General features: G+C 33.0%; 1 protein-coding gene across 10 annotated transcripts in view; it reads right to left on the reverse strand.

Annotated features, from left to right (window-relative positions):
- LOC132753972 (probable splicing factor, arginine/serine-rich 7) overlaps nucleotides 1-16,203 on the reverse strand; it is a 37,676-nt gene extending 21,473 nt beyond the window's left edge. For 6 of the 10 annotated variants that reach the window (XM_060744615.1, XM_060744603.1, XM_060744608.1 and 3 more), the window contains exons 1-10: nucleotides 15,940-16,202; nucleotides 11,434-11,567; nucleotides 10,016-10,116; nucleotides 8,958-9,113; nucleotides 8,528-8,703; nucleotides 5,127-5,257; nucleotides 4,123-4,203; nucleotides 3,600-3,792; nucleotides 3,408-3,437; nucleotides 2,514-2,543 (exon numbers count right to left, since the gene is read on the reverse strand). In XM_060744615.1, coding sequence (XP_060600598.1) covers nucleotides 2,514-2,543; nucleotides 3,408-3,437; nucleotides 3,600-3,792; nucleotides 4,123-4,203; nucleotides 5,127-5,257; nucleotides 8,528-8,703; nucleotides 8,958-9,113; nucleotides 10,016-10,116; nucleotides 11,434-11,567; nucleotides 15,940-16,067 — 1,160 coding nt within the window. In that variant the 5' untranslated portion in view covers nucleotides 16,068-16,202. Of the gene's footprint in view, nucleotides 1-2,513; nucleotides 2,544-3,407; nucleotides 3,438-3,599; nucleotides 3,793-4,122; nucleotides 4,204-5,126; nucleotides 5,258-8,527; nucleotides 8,704-8,957; nucleotides 9,114-10,015; nucleotides 10,117-11,433; nucleotides 11,568-15,939 lie in introns of all 10 variants that reach the window. The other 4 variants (XM_060744565.1, XM_060744580.1, XM_060744589.1 and 1 more) reach the window with 3 other exon arrangements.
- Nucleotides 16,204-16,722: the final 519 nt, after the last annotated feature.

Genomic DNA, 16,722 nt, shown 5'->3' on the forward strand with positions numbered 1-16,722 from the left:
TTATGTATCAAACTTGCACAAATTTAACATTCTATTTATAACATACCAAAATAAAGACCGTTTGAAGTTAAAAATAACCATTTTTCATACACAAACCTTTAGTATAATGTTAACATTTAATGGGTCTTAACGCTATGGTTATATAACGAATATGACGTCACGTCAAAATATATGCACGGCCATGCAATACCATTTTTATGGAGTAGTAAAAGTGGCATGGGTATGTGATAAAAATATATACTAAAACACATGTATGTTGTTAAAGAAACACAAATTGCGAAGAACTTTGATAAACTAACTCATCAATCCTCAGTGTAGTTTTTATCTCTCAACTGAATTAATTTCTACTTTGCTTTGTAAAAAAACTTACTTTTGGTGTTAACATTTATATGTCTCTACATAGTAATCTAAGAAAACAATAATGGCTAGGCCATTGAAACCAAGTAACAGAAACTCCTTTTTGAACAAAACTTTAAGATTGGGATAGGAATTTAAAGACTCAATTAACGGAAAAACATATTTTTCAAGTGGAACAAATCTGTCTCACATCAACATTGTAAATTGCAAATGGTGACATCGGTTAAAGTTTAAACATTGACAACAGATCCTAAATGTACCTCTACATAAGTTATTTAACCAACAATATTCTATAAGAATCATCTTTTGTACAACATTTGACAGAATTTAAAAGTGATTCAAATTAAGCGAAGTTGACCATTTCACCATGGAGTCTTCTCTAGCTTGTTGAATAGGTACAATTCAAATAATTTCACAAAAAAGGGAGGGAATATCCACTGTTAATTTATTCACTTTTTTATCAACAGCAGGCTGTCCAGCACCTTCCGACAAAAAATAAGGGCAAATTTTAGGGCAATATTTTAGAAATTTTAGGGCTAAAATTAGGAATTTTAGGGTACATAATAGAAATTTTAGGGCTATAATTTGGAATTTTATAACTAAACTAAGGCCCCAAAAGACCATGATGTGGGCTAACCTTTGCATATTTGATTCAACAGTAACGCACAAATAATACTCTAGTTTAGTTAGAGCAAAGAGGTGTCTACCAGTGTGGACTCACTGTCAACTGCCTCCCCTGGGTCATAGTCAAACCATGTTCAAACCATATTTGAAATATGTTTTTTCAATGGTTGAATGTTATATTTTGGGAATGTTATATAAAAGGAATTCTTATACAGTGAAATTCATGCACAATGCAGCTTTTGAATATGGACAAAATGAAATTTTTGTACAAGTAGGAAGTAAAAAGGCATTAGCCTTAGTACAATCATTTGAACAAATGGGAAACATCTGTTATCAACACAAAGAATTGCACATCAAAAAAGTTCATTCACACAGACTATTCAATTGCAGTTTATTTAGATCATATAACTGCAAAATGTGTGTACATGGTAAGTGGAAATGAGCTTTAAATTTAAATTGAGCTGCCAAATTATTTTGAGTGTGATTACATTATTTGAGTCTGCCTTTTCCTAAATCACACCATATGAATGAAAGAACAAGAATTGAATGAAATTGATAACTTTGTGGCAAAATATTTCTCCTAAAATGGCATCGGAAAGGATACATAAGTATGAGGGAAAGAATAAATTTTGCAAAGTCTACATTAACACATTTAGTACTTTACAATGTTGTTTTGAAATTATGCAGATTTAAATAAAAGAGTTGTGAGTAAACAAATTGTACATTAATTTTTGACAACTATTTATACATGTTTTTAATTAAGATTGCGTTACAACAGCTTCATAATGATCATTTTCAAATATGACAATATAAATGGACCACTTCAGCCATTTGGAAAAAAAGAAGAAACATAAAATTCAAGGTATCTGGAGTTGGCAAAACAGTGTCAAAATATTCCAGAATAAGTGGACCTCTTATGGATATGATTTAAGTTTCAGGACCATGATATGGTAGTATTTTTGCTGTTAACTGTCAACATGATTTTAAACAACTGCTTTGATTATGAAAAAGTAATGTTACGGACATAGTCAAAGTAACTTTTAGTTGGAGCGAAACCTTATAGTCACCAATTTTGAGTTGGCAAATCATGGCCAAATCATTTTTGACCATGTTCAAAACATTTTCAAGACCATTTTCGCAGGATTACAAGTTATAAGTATGTTTATAACAAAAGATAAAAAAATTAGGAATTTCAGTGAAAAAATAGGGCATTTTTAGGAATTCCCTTTGAATTATTCACTTTTTTAGGAATTTTAGCCAAACTGAAAAAAATTAGGATTTTTTAGGAATTTTAGGGACGCTGGACAGCCTGCAACAGAACAATCTCAAATAAGCAGTTAAATGAATGCTTATTTTCTTGCAAATATCTTAAAAACCAAACATACAAACATAACCATCACTGTAGCAACCAAATATAACGAAAGCTGAGTGCAATAAATGCCTAGATTTACAGTGACATGTAAGCTGGGTTGCAACTTATGACAGACAGTAGATATATTATATATTTATGTTTTCTATATATTAATACATACCCGAACACTGGTACAGGTACTTCCGTCTTTCTACTCAAGCAAAAATTGAGTAAAACTTAATGAGCCTAACAATTCATTTACAAACCAACAATGGGCAATTTCTATCAAAACTTTGGCATGACTACCCTCAATTCTTAAATTTCATATCTTGTAAAAAATATCATTCATTTAATATTACAGACAGGAAAAGAGGGTAGCTACAAATTAGACATGTATTATAACAGTCTTCCTTACATACCGGTATTCATGAAAATAATACAATAAATAACATTGCTGATAAATATGATAAACTTAAATTCTAGTAACCATAAAAAAGTTTTCTAGAGCAGAAATTTAAATAACATAAATTTACATTTCTCTGGGTAATAAACTTATGACTTTACATGATACTTATTTTGAAACAGTTGTCATAAAATTTTCAGATTCATGGTTAAAAAAATGTAATGTGCAGGTGAATGAAAGCTAGTGTTTGTCCTCTTCTTTTTTTTTAACATTAAGTTTTGAGAGTCAAGGTCTTTCTAGCATTACACCACATAGAGTTATCATCAGTAATCACATATATATATAAAATTTCGTGAAGCTTCTTGTGTTCTACCACAGTGAAATCTTTAAACATTTCTCTGCAGATCTACATACTTTAAACTTGGAAATGTCCATTTCCAGTGTCATGAAATTTCAGTTTCATTATCAATTTACAAGTTTTCTCTCTTCTACACAAATTTACAATTTTTAAGTACATGTATAGTTTAACATGTCACCTGAATGAGCTGTAAGGCACTTTCGCTGTTTAACATCAAATGAAATCTTCTGAGACATGTAAACAAGTAGCTTTGAGATCTATATAATGTATACTAGGCCAATTTAGCATTGAGTATTCATATAAACCATACATACCCAATTGACGCTTTAACAGCCTCTGTTGTCCTAAAAATAGAATTATAATGAAAATGTCACATTTGTAAACATCAAAAATTCAATTCAAAAATATTTACTGTTGTACCTGATATTTTCGTATCAAATTAGAAAGGCATATTTTTATATATTTGAGATTAAGCAAGCTAACTGGAATTATTAAAACCTTTTTACCTTGAACTTGACCTCTTTTTCCTTGAGGTTGACCTTGATCGTTTTCGTGACCTAGATCTTTTCCTAGATCTTGATCTTCTTCTAGACCTTGATCTACGATGGCGAGATCTAGATCTACTTCTACGTCGGGATCTAGACCGGGACCTGTGCCTCCTTGAACGTGACCTTGACCGTGATCTGCTTCCTCCAAAACCTACAGAAAACAAAAATTGAAATGACTGTTTTAATAGTCGATCAATATATTTTATATTGCGTAATGCCATATGTTGTTAAACATGTACCAGTTAATATAATTCTTAAACAAAATTTTAATATTTTCAAAAAATTCTGTACTGTAATTTTAAATTTTTCTTTTTTCTTTCAAAGTTTTGTTCGTATATAATCTATACTTGTCTTACATTAAAGTAGAAATACTAGTCTTAATATCTAAATGAAAATCAAGATAAGTGACAGAAATTTTTTATCATAATGTATGATATAAGTAAGTGATACTATATCCTTCAAGTATCTAAATGTTAACAACCATTCTTTGAAGAGCTATCTTTTCCTGGCTGATACTCACTTGAGGCCAGCTTTGACACTGTTTTGTCTATGTTCAAGTCACCTGTAGCAAAAATAGGGAAACTAACATATAATTTAAAGGGTTTACACTAGATTTTGTTTGTTTGTTTAATGTTAACGCCTTTTCCCCAACAGTATTTCAGTCATATAGGCGGGTAGTTTCCTAACCATCGTTCCTGGAGAGTTACACCAGTACTAGATTACCTTCCTCCGCGCTTAACTACCAAAGCATCTCTAGGGGATCGAACCGGTTTACACTGGAGGAAAACTTGATATTTGTAAACCTGTCAATTCTTGTATAAAAGAAAGCTAAAATGTGAAATCAAGAAGCATAATTTTCATGTTTAAGTCTTGTTTTAGTTAACACTTGTAGTGGAAGCACTAACAGACTAAATAAAATCATTCAAGAATAAGTAGTGCATGTTTGTTTTGATAAACTATTTATTTCTCAAGCTTAACCCCATATTATCTAAAAGAGACGTAAGTATTCAATAAGTTTAACAAGTACAAACTACATATTTAGCTACAGATTACAATTATTTCTAAATTCTTTTTCTTTTTTTTAACTTGCCCCTATTTTGAAAAATTGCAATTACTTCAATTGCATACCAAAGGGCATAAAACAGAGTAATAAAATTTTGTACCATTAACATTAATTTCTTTATATACATCAACATTTTAAATCCCTACCAGCACGCTTAGTAGAAAATATTACCCTGACAAATACCAACATTGGCTTCAAAATTCTTATTAATATATAATTCTGATTTATCTAATGCTGTTGAAATATTAGAAGTAGTTTTACATATATATATATTTGGGGAGGGATGGGTTCTCTTTTTTTTTCTCTTTATAAAATCTGCATATCTTGTAACAGCTGCACTGTACAAATCTTAACTGTATCTACAAGTCTACATATTATGTAATAAGCAAATAAAAACAAAGACCATAAAGAATTATAATTACCAGAATCAGCAGCAGCTGTAATGAGTGACTGTGCTTCCTTAACTTTCTTCATAGCTTCTTCTATCTCCCTCTGGGCCGCCTCTTGCATCTTTGTTTTAGGTTTCTCTATAGTTGAAGTGGAGTGGGCAACACTGATAAAACAAGATATGTTTGTAAAACATGTATGCCCCCTATCAGCAGCCAATTAGTCATGTGATAAGGTTATAATGCATGACTTCTGACCCAGTGATCAAACAATTAATAAGGGTTATAAAGTATCTACTGGTCATGACTTTGAACCCTTGACCCAAAACTCAATAGGGGTCATCTGCTGGTCACGACCAATCATCATACAAAGTTTGAAGTTCCTAGGCCTAGGCGTTTTTAGTAAATTGATCAGAAAACCGTTTTTACCTACAAGGTCAATGTGACCTTGACCTTTGACCCCTTGACCCCAAAATCAATAGGGGTCATCTGCTGGTCATGACCAATCACCATGCCTAGGTTGAAGTTCCTAGGCCTAAGGGTTCTCTTATTATTGATCGGAAACCGTTTTAACATACAAGGTCAATGTGACCTTGACCTTTGACCCCAAAATCAATAGGGGTCATCTGCTGGTCATGACCAATCAACATGCAAAGTTTGAAGTTCCTAGGACGAACGTTCTTTAATTATTGATCAGAAACCGTTTTTACTTACAAGGTCATTGTGACCTTGACCTTTGACCCCTTAATCCCAAAATCAATATGAGTAATCTGCTGGTCATGACAAATCTCCATACCAAGTTTGAAGTTCCTAGGCCTAAGTGTTCTTGAGTTATTGATCAGAAACCGTTTTTACTTACAAGGTCAATGTGACCTTGACCTTTGACCCCTTCACCTAAAACTCAACAGGGGTCATCTGCTGGTCATGACCAATCATCACACAAAGGTTGAAGTTCCTAGGCCTAAGAGATTTTAGTAAATTGATCGGAAACCGTTTTTACCTACAAGGTCAATGTGACCTTGACCTTTGACCCCTTGACCCCAAAATCAATAGGTCATCTGCTGGTCATGACCAATCACCATACCAAGTTTGAAGTTCCTAGGCCTTAGGGTTCTTTAGTTATTGATCGGAAACCGTTTTTACCTAAGAGGTCAATGTGACCTTGACCTTTGACCCCTTGACCCGAAAAATCAATAGGGGTCATCTACTGATCATGACCAATCACCATCTCAAGTTTGAAGTCCCTAGGCCTAAGGGTTCTTTCATTATTGATCGGAAACCGTTTTTACCTACAAGGTCAATGTGACCTTGACCTTTGACCCCTTAACCCCAAAATCAATAGGGGTCATCTGATTGGTTCATAACCAATCACCATAACCAAGTTTGAAGTTCCTAGGCCTTAAGGTTCTTTAGTTATTGATTGGAAACCGTTTTTACCTACAAGGTCAATGTGACCTTGACCTTTGACCCCTTGACCCCAAAATCAATAGGGGTCATCTACTGATCATGACCAATCACCATACCAAGTTTGAAGTTCCTACGCCTTAAGGTTCTTTAGTTATTGATCGGAAACCGTTTTTGCTTTCAAGGTCAATGTGACCTTGAACTTTGACCCCTTGACCCCAAAATCAATAGGGGTCATCTACTGGTCATGACCAATCACAATACCAAGTTTGAAGTTCCTATGCCTTAAGGTTCTTTAGTTATTGATCGGAAACCGTTTTTGCTTTCAAGGTCAATGTGACCTTGACCTTTGACCCCTTGACCCCAAAATCAATAGGGGTCATCTACTGGTCATGACCAATCACAATACCAAGTTTGAAGTTCCTAGGCCTTAAGGTTCTTTAGTTATTGATCGGAAACCGTTTTTGCTTTCAAGGTCAATGTGACCTTGACCTTTGACCCCTTGACCCCAAAATCAATAGGGGTCATCTACTGATCATGACCAATCACCATACCAAGTTTGAAGTTCCTAGGCCTTAAGGTTCTTTAGTTATTGATCGGAAACTGTTTTTGCTTACAAGGTCAATGTGACCTTTACCTTTGACCCCTTGACCCCAAAATCAATAGGGGTCATCTACTGATCATGACCAATCACCATACCAAGTTTGAAGTTCCTAGGCCTTAAGGTTCTTTAGTTATTGATCGGAAACCGTTTTTGCTTACAAGGTCAATGTGACCTTGACCTTTGACCCCTTGCCCCAAAATCAATAGGGGTCATCTACTGATCATGACCAATCACCATACCAAGTTTGAAGTTCCTAGGCCTTAAGGTTCTTTAGTTATTGATCGGAAACCGTTTTTGCTTTCAAGGTCAATGTGACCTTGACCTTTGACCCCTTGACCCCAAAATCAATAGGGGTCATCTACTGGTCATGACCAATCACCATACCAAGTTTGAAGTTCCTAGGCCTAAGGGTTCTTTAGTTATCACTCGGAAACCATTTGGTCTACGGACCGACGGACCAATGGACCGACGGACCGACAAGTGCAAAGCAATATACCCCCTTTTCTTCGAAATGGGGGCATAATAATGACAAATAGAATTATGTATGGGCAACATACAATCAGAAACTCTAAACAACAATGAAATAAAATTTAATATAGATTTAACAAATGATTCTTGTAGTCAACATGACAGTGAACAGATATTGAAAGATGCCTTTTAACAAAACAACTGCCATAAAGAATTTAGGAAGGATAAACATGGCAAAAAGTTTATTAATTCTTTTTTTTTTTTCAAAATTAAGTTTGAAGTCGCAGTAGCACTGTAAAGTGACTTTCAAGCTTAACTCATGGAAGTGCTCATAAACCACTCTTTGCATTATTTCAGACATGAGCAAACATCTAAATAAAGCCAGATAGTTAACTCACATGGATGAATGGATAATGGTGGGTTTGAGCTCATAGCTAGGAGCCTAGGAGGAACAAGCAAAGACTTACTCTTAAATTATGAATATTTGAGTTTTTCACAGATATTTCGGGGGTACAGACAAACTTTTACAGTTACAGCTTTTTTACAGGAATTAAGCTAATCTATTGTACCTGATAGTCTACCTTGAAGCCTTTTTACAGGAATTAAGCTAATCTATTGTATCCGATAGTCTACCTTGAAGCCTTTTTACAGGAATTAAGCTAATCTATTGTATCCGATAGTCTACCTTGAAGCCTTTTTACAGGAATTAAGCTAATCTATTGTATCCGATAGTCTACCTTGAAGCCTTTTTACAGGAATTAAGCTAATCTATTGTATCCGATAGTCTACCTTGAAGCCATAATGGTAAAAGTTTGTTTGTATCAGGGGATTAGCATGGAAAAATCCACATTTGCTGACCCGGATAACATCTATTTAAAGTAAACTACCTTTAACATTTGGCCTACAAACAAAAACAAATCAACAAGTCCTATAGTGCATAATGTAAAACAAAAGAACTCACTTCAATGGTTTATCCTGGAACATGACACCATTGTATGTTAGAGCTGTGGCTATAGAGCGTTGGTCTGTAAACTCAACGTATGCACATTTACCACCTTCTACCTCTTCCCCTCCCATTCGAACATATTTTATCTCACCAACTTGACCAAAAAATGACATTATCTGCTCACCAGTGATCTGAAAATAAATTAACACTTACATTTATGTTTAGCATATGAAATTATTTAAAGGGTATGACATGATTAGAAGAATAATATGAAATTAAATCCTTAATAATCAGGCAACTTAGATACTTACTATATACCATCAAAAATTACAAAAATACTATCAGTTTTCTTTTTCAAAACTTCATAATGGTGCATTGAATAAAACATAACAATGTTTGAAAAAAAGCTTTTCCTGTAGAAATGAAAGAATTAAAAGTAACTTACAGATGGGTCGAGGTTGCTCACATATACTGTTCTTCTAATCTCTTCGATCTTTAAGGGATCAGTGTTGCTAGGTAATGGAGGATACTGTGGCAAGCCAAGGGCAGTTAATCTAGGATCATTGGTGATAATTACTTGACAACCTCCAATACTTTGTAACTGAAAATGTCAAGGTATATGTTTGAAATAATTTGGAATGTTCCAAGTTTTAACAGCGGGTAAAGCACAATTTATCAGAAAAATCAACATGACTGTCTTTACTTCCCGGGGATCCCTATTTCTGTTGAACTGCAATTTACAATCAAATTGAATCATGTTTTTTTTACATTTTCTGTTTTGTCTTTACACATTAACAGGAGTTGTAGGAGACTTTATCTCAGTGCATCAAAATAAAACAAGACTCTGAATAATGTAGAAACTTCTATGATCATAAAGGGCCATAATTCTGTCAAAGTTCATATTAGAGTCATAGGCCTTGGACAAAGACCTCCAAATATGTGTGTGAAGTTTCAACCCATTCCATTCAGGAGTTTTAGAAATATTAACTTTCATGCAAAAACCAAAGTATGGTGATAATGCCTGGGTGAATACAAAAGCTTTCCTTATTCAGTTTTCAGAAAATAGTTTATTTTCTGTTTTTTAAATGTTTTTTTGTCTTGTTTTATGGTAAATCTATTCAAACAAAACTGTGTATGTGTTGTTCAACTATGTACTTATTGAGATACAAAGCCTTATCACCTCACATATAAATGGTTTATTATGTTTACTTAGTCCCTGGCATCCTGTTGAAAACTACTGAGCTTACTTATCTGAATGGGAAATTTCAATTGTCTAACTGTTTCTTTATAATATAACAATAAATCCTCTGTAGCATAATTATCTACTCAAATATAAGCAAATCTGAATGTCAAATATAATACAATACATTTGTGGTATGTATAGAATATTTCAAGGAACCAATTCTGGTTTTGACTATGTTGATAACATTATTTCATGATCATGAATTAAAAAGAAATGTACATCAAAACATAAATTTAAAGCGCTCTTAAATAATGCAATACCTGACTCATGACATTGGTGGGCCATGTAGGTTGTCCTGGCAACATACCAGCCACAGCAGAAGGTGCACGCTGTAATGCAGATTGCTCATCTGGAATTTCACCTGCAACAAAAACAAGGGCACATTTCAGTATAAATTTTGTTATGTTTTTTTTATAATTAACACTATGAACAAAGTGTAGATCAAAATTTATACCCTTTTGGGAAAACTTCTAAAACAGAACCCTTTTTACACATGCTGCTGCACATATATTTTTTAGACCCAAAAAACACTTTTTGCATTCCAAATCTTGCATTTTCTTGATCTTTAACATGTAAACTGCTTTAACAAGCAAAGTAAGGTCATATAGACTTGAAACTTTTTCAAGCCACTTTCACAGTGTAAACAACACAAATTGTACTTTATACTGTAAAATGACCCCCTTTCATATTTCTTTTAAAAGCAGAATTGAGCTTAATTCTTGAAAATGTGTTCATGCATCAAATGAAAAATGAACTAGATTTTAAACTGGGACCCTATGATTTTTTATCAATACATAATACAATGAGCTGCATAACTGTTTACATATTTGTTACTCATTTGAAAATACTGTGACAATAGATAGCATTAAACTAAAAATTCCTGGCCAGTGTAGCAGGCACACACATGAATTTATTCCTGAAACCAACCAGTCCTAAGTAGTGTGCGTTGATTTTCTTGCTCTGACAAGGAAAGAATGGGTTGCACCTGATAAGGTTTGAACCCATGCGTCCAGCAATCCGAAGATTACAAGATGTGTTAACTACTCGGCTTCACCGCTAGTTTGTTGTTATAACCTGTGTTTTGATATATCATATTTGCATGGCAAATATAAATACAATCACTGTATTACAATGTTTTTTCCCCAGCTTTGGGAATGGTGCCGGTACCGGACAGATTGGGAAAAAATGCTTCGGTTTGACTCAAATTGGGAATTTTATTAAAGATGCAAAATATTCATTGGGAAGTTGGTTGAAAAAAAATACTAACAATTGTACATAAATAATGTTTAGGTGTGAACACTAAAAGTATGAATTGAAATGAGTATGAATATCACTTGTGTGGTTATACTTGGTTTTCATTGTATATCACTTATCAATATGGAAGCATCCATTACTTTAAATTTGCAGATTTTTAAGGAAATTTTCAGTGTTATTTTGGGAATTTATCAGTCATGAATTGGGAAATTTGCTGTCTATTTTCTTTTGGGAATGGTGCTGTTTTCTGGTACAAGTTAAATAAGGGGGGAAAAAACACTGTATTACAATACAATCCTTCAATTTTCAAAATACAAATTGTCAATGTACTGACCAGACAACATCATAACATAAGACATATCTTCAGGTGTATAAAAACTTATCATTAAAACAACAGTATATTTAAGTAAGACAAAACACTGACCTTCCATGACAGGTATAACAACAAGAGCACGGTCAATAAAGACTGTGTTAGTGAGATGTAGAGCCACTCCAACACTTGTACTGTCATCATATTTTACATAGCAAACTTTGGCAGTAACTTGAAGCTCTGATGCTCTGCAAAAAGGTAAAATCAATTACATTTGCTGTCTAGTTACATAAATAACATATAAGAGAAATCAGCATTGAAACTAATGCAATATTATTATGTTCATGAAACTCAACTACTATATTTGTCTAGTTGAATATAACAAAGAAATCATAAGATTCATTAGGAATCAAAGGCCCTTATTACGTTAGGAGAACTTGGTCCAGGGCCCTCAGGTTGGGAAATTTTCAACATTGATAAATTATTCTATATATAAATTATTTCAGAATTTTTTGTGCCAATATCTTGCAAAAATCAATATTTTCCTGTATTCTTCCGGATCAAAAAACATGGCTAGACTGTTGGAATATGCTCCCTACATTTAATGCTAGCCTGAGCAGAATTTTATTAGACTTTGGCTCGGTAGGGTCAAAATTTCATGAGTTAAAGACTCTTTGGCCAAAATTTTCACGAGTCAAATAATTTTTTTTTCAAGTGTCATTTGACTACATGAATCATTTTTATGTTACAAAAATTACTGTATTGGAGGTCATTTTGTGTAGAATAAAAAAAAAAACAAAAAAATGAATTGCATCTTTACTGTGAAAGAATAAAATAAGCAGTAGCTTTTCTGATTAAATGTATAAAATATTATCTTTACTGGTATGCAATATCATAATTTTAAATACCAAAATGTACTAGGAATTTAGTTGTGTAGAGCTATTTTTAGCGCTGTCAAATTGCACCCATGATGTGCATTAAAGGACAGGCTGTGTGTAAAGCCTTTAAAAAAAGGCTTTACTGCTGTTACATTTTTTTTGAGTTGATTTGAAATATGTACTGTAGTTTAGGAAAATTATTTTTGAGCGGGGGGTAAAGCCCCACTTTACGGTTTTTAAAGTTATCGTATTGTGTTTATTCCTTTTTTTCGATATAAAATTTTATTATCAACAATTTTCCAACTGTTACGTAAAAGCAGTAGGTAAAAGGGTCAGACTTCCCCAAAAACGTCGGTCCGACGGAAATGTCCATAAATTTTGATCAGGTCCCACAATTTTTTTTCCCGGGTCGGTTGCTGTCGGCTTTTATCAAACCATTTATACAAAAAGGCGTCGCTAAAGGTGCCAACCGGGAAAAACCCCAAAATTACGTCGAAAAGGGGGCAGAACAGCAATAAAAAGGATGAAAAGAATAGACCTGAGACAAAATTTAATGAAAAATGGAAGCAGAACCATGAATCATTGGTGTATGACAGGGAGGAGATGAAAATGCGCTGTACAGACTGTGCCGATTTTTACGGCGAAAAAAATAAAAGACAAAAAGTGTCTTAGAAATACAAACACAAGTTTTTCTTTGATTTTGATCAATTTTATTTGGTCCGACAGATTTTGTTTCGGTCCGACAGATTTTCGTGGTTTGTCAGACCGAATGTCTGACAGTTTTTTCAACTTTCGGGAAGTCTGAAGGCTGTCAGTAAAATTTCTAGCTGAATATCAATGCAAGACAGGTTCCATTCGCATAAAAATTCTATGTGAAGAATATGTTTTTTTTTTACTTGCAAGGATTACGAGTGTTATGTTTTTATTTACTTCTCTGTTTTCTTTAGATGGCACGAAATACTCATGCACTGCACATGTACTGTGACTTTTACATACAACATAAAACACAGGATAAAAATATTAATCCTGGTATATTAGAATTATTAAATATTATAACAAAACAACCTTAATATTCCAATTCATTTGCATCTATCATAAAATTGAAAAAAAAAATAGGGAAGAAAAAAAAGAAAAATGTTAAGACAACTTGTAAGGCTTGAACTCGTGATAAAATTTTAGTTGAATCGGATCCCAACGACTTTACCAACTTTGCCATCAAAGTATCCCGGTATTGCAGTACTAGTCTTGCTCACAGTGTTTTCACTATTTCATCCTTTATCTTCTTCTTTCACTATTAACATTTAAACAATGACTAAAATACATTTCCAGTCTCACCTTCCTAGTATGTTTATAATGCTTGGAGCCTTAGACTATTTTGCTTTTTTTCACCTTTTACTAACATCCAATGTGCACTAATATTCTGCCTAAAACACTAGCAAGAGCAGTTGGCAGTATTCAGAGATAGCTAACCCTATAAAAATTTTATACCCAAATAACCTTTTCCCGTTATCAAATTTCCCGGAGAAAGCCTATGTATATTTTATACAATTTTAAAAAAAAATGGAAAGACCTTCTTTTTTAATTGGTTGAATTAAAAATGGTTTTTGGAAATACGGTTCAAAATTTTATAAATTTGTTAAACGATGGAAAAATGGTTTTGTATTTTAAAGGAACCCCTTCAAAAAAAATAGTTTACTATCAATAATTTTTTCGTTCATGAATGTAAGGTGTCGAAAAAACCAATGTTCTGGGGGAAGGGGGGAAAAAAGACTAAATAGGTTTGGGCTTATCAGGTATAACCATAATTAAATAGAGGATATTTGTTTAGTTCAGTGTAAGATCAGAATCAGTGTTTTTTTTCTTGATATAACTACTACCCTAAAACGGTACTGTTCCCAATAGAAAATAGACATTAAAATTCCCAATTTCCAATGTTTAAATTCCCAAAATGGCTGTACAAAATTTCCACAAGGCCAAGTGATTTCTCTGAAATCATTTAAATCCAACATATTCATATAAATCACCACACAATAGTTCTACATGGACAGTGGAGGCTGTTACTTGTTAGCTATCTTTATTCATGATGACTAATCTTATTTGTAGCTGAAAAAATGCATAAAAAAATTTCCAATTCCCAATTTAAGTCAAAATAACGCATTTTTTCCCAATCAATCTGGTACCGGCACCATTCCCGTGGTAGAGGAAAAAAACACTGAGAATATATTTCACCAAGTGAGCACCAAAAGGTATATTTCACGAGTGGCGCAAGGTGAAATATATTTCGATCTTACACTAAACTAAGGCCAGCCTTAAAAAAATGTTTGTTTGCAGTAACGCGACCGACTCACAAAATTTGCCCCTACTCAAAAATTTTTTTCATGGTCTGGATAAAAAATTTTTTCTTTTGAATCAGAAAATTATGTCTTGTGCTTTGTTTTCGTTCTTTTAAAGGTTACTGGAAGAAATGAAATGTAGGTCTTATTAAATTAGAATACAGTTATCAATTTATTAATTGTTACCAGATTATCAAAGCATATATTGTCCAGCATTTTGAAATTCCATGTATATTTGGGAGTACAGTTCAATAAAAAAAAAAAAAAATCGACCTACCTACCCACCTTGAAAATTCTGAGTCGGGTTACTGCAAACATTTTTTTAAGGATGGCCTAAACAAATTTTCTTTTTATCATATGTATAGAAACTTTTAAAAGACATTTAACCTAATACTAAACATGCTAAATGAAAAGCAAGCCAAATGACAAGTTTTTTTTACGCGAGGTCATTTACGACGTCACATCGTTAGGTTGGTTTCCAGTACTGTGCACGCAGGTTTTTCACTGAAACAACGTAAAGGGGCTTAAATTCAAAACAGTGAAATTATCAAATTTGTAGAGATTTCTGAACAAGTTTGATTTGTAGAAGTTATAAAAAATCTTTAAAAATAACGTATTTTTTCACGATTTTAGGGATCGTAATCTAAAATTTATTTAGGATCCGAAATTATCTTTAATAAGAGATATTTTTCGTTTTTGTTTGTTTAAAATTTTAGGCCTTTTCCAACATTCAGTCTATGAATAGTGCGGGTAGTTTCCGAACCATCGTTTAACATTGGGATCCAGTACTAGCCTCCTTCCTCCAGTTTTAACAAAACCTGGTCCGGGATAAACCAATGGACCAGAGATGAGTTCAGAATAGTCATCGCTAAACCCTCTAAAACATGGAGCGGGAATTGACCAATTCAAGAATATAGTTTTCAGAAAAGCCGGGATCGTATTAAAAAATATAGAGATCCCAGGAATTGGCCGGTTCAAGAATATAGTTTTCAGAAAAGCTGGGATCGTATTAAAACATATCAGGATCCCGTGATTTGACCAATTCAAGAATATAGTCTTTAATTTTTCCAATTAATTAGGCATATAACTATAAGTATTGTGATTTCCGCATTTTAAGTTTGTTAATAAATAGCTCTAAATATATTTATATCCTAAGTTGAATTAATTTAACGTTCATTACATACAATAAAAAATAAAAACTTAATGTTTAATCGCCTTTCATTACGACAATCATCAACACAAATATAGTTTATCAGTTTTCGAATACGATCCCGGGCGTCCCGGATCCTTGGATTTTCCCCACACCCCGATATATTTCTGTAAACCATCGAAAAGCATGTAATAAAGAGAAGTAAACGAAAATAAGGTCTTGACATATATCATATTTAGAAAACAAGTCCTGTACATACTCTGCTGGGTACATTTTGATTTCATCTATTCTGCCCAAGTAACTGAATAGAGTTTTCATCTGATCCCTTGTTGCATTTGGTGCGATATTCGACACCTGCAACACTTTCGTGTCAATTTTGTCAGACATGATTTACTTTTGCATTGAACTAAATTATTGCCATATTTATATCAATCTAAATAACGACACATTAAGACCAAATTAAAATTCAGAACAAACGCAAACTTTTCTTTCAACAACGCACGACGTTTTCCGAATGTCGTGAAACGGTATAAGTAACACAACGAATTCGAAACTCCACAAAGAAAGACACAAAACAGCTTTACGAAAATAACTATTCAGTGTGGAGTCAATGAAAAAATCAAAAGGTTAAATTAATCTTACAGTATCAATGTATAAAAGGTTAATTCCAGATACAAAGTTAAAACATAAATGCTTTGCGTGGGGTATGCCCATTATTGAGAGATTATAATTATGTATGCTTAAAAGAGTATTTTAAACTGTCATTAAAAGAACTCATGCATATATATTTCGACTTGTTTATTTGAGAAATATTTTTTTTGCCATAAAAGATAATACTAATACTCACAATACCCAATAAGAATTGCCTTTTTATTTTTGTACAGGATTTTTTTCCAGCAAAAATATCTTTTTTGTAGATGAATGTCCGTCATTGGTCACTGATTATTGAATACAACTTTGAAACCTGTCTCAACTTTTATTGTTACTGATAAGCATTTGATTTTGATTATTAATATTCATTTATAAAATTATTAATTTAAAT

The sequence above is a fragment of the Ruditapes philippinarum genome, unplaced genomic scaffold, assembly GCF_026571515.1.
Source record: "Ruditapes philippinarum isolate M1 unplaced genomic scaffold, ASM2657151v2 ctg596_1_1_1_1, whole genome shotgun sequence".
Classification (NCBI taxonomy): Eukaryota; Metazoa; Mollusca; class Bivalvia; order Venerida; family Veneridae; genus Ruditapes; species Ruditapes philippinarum.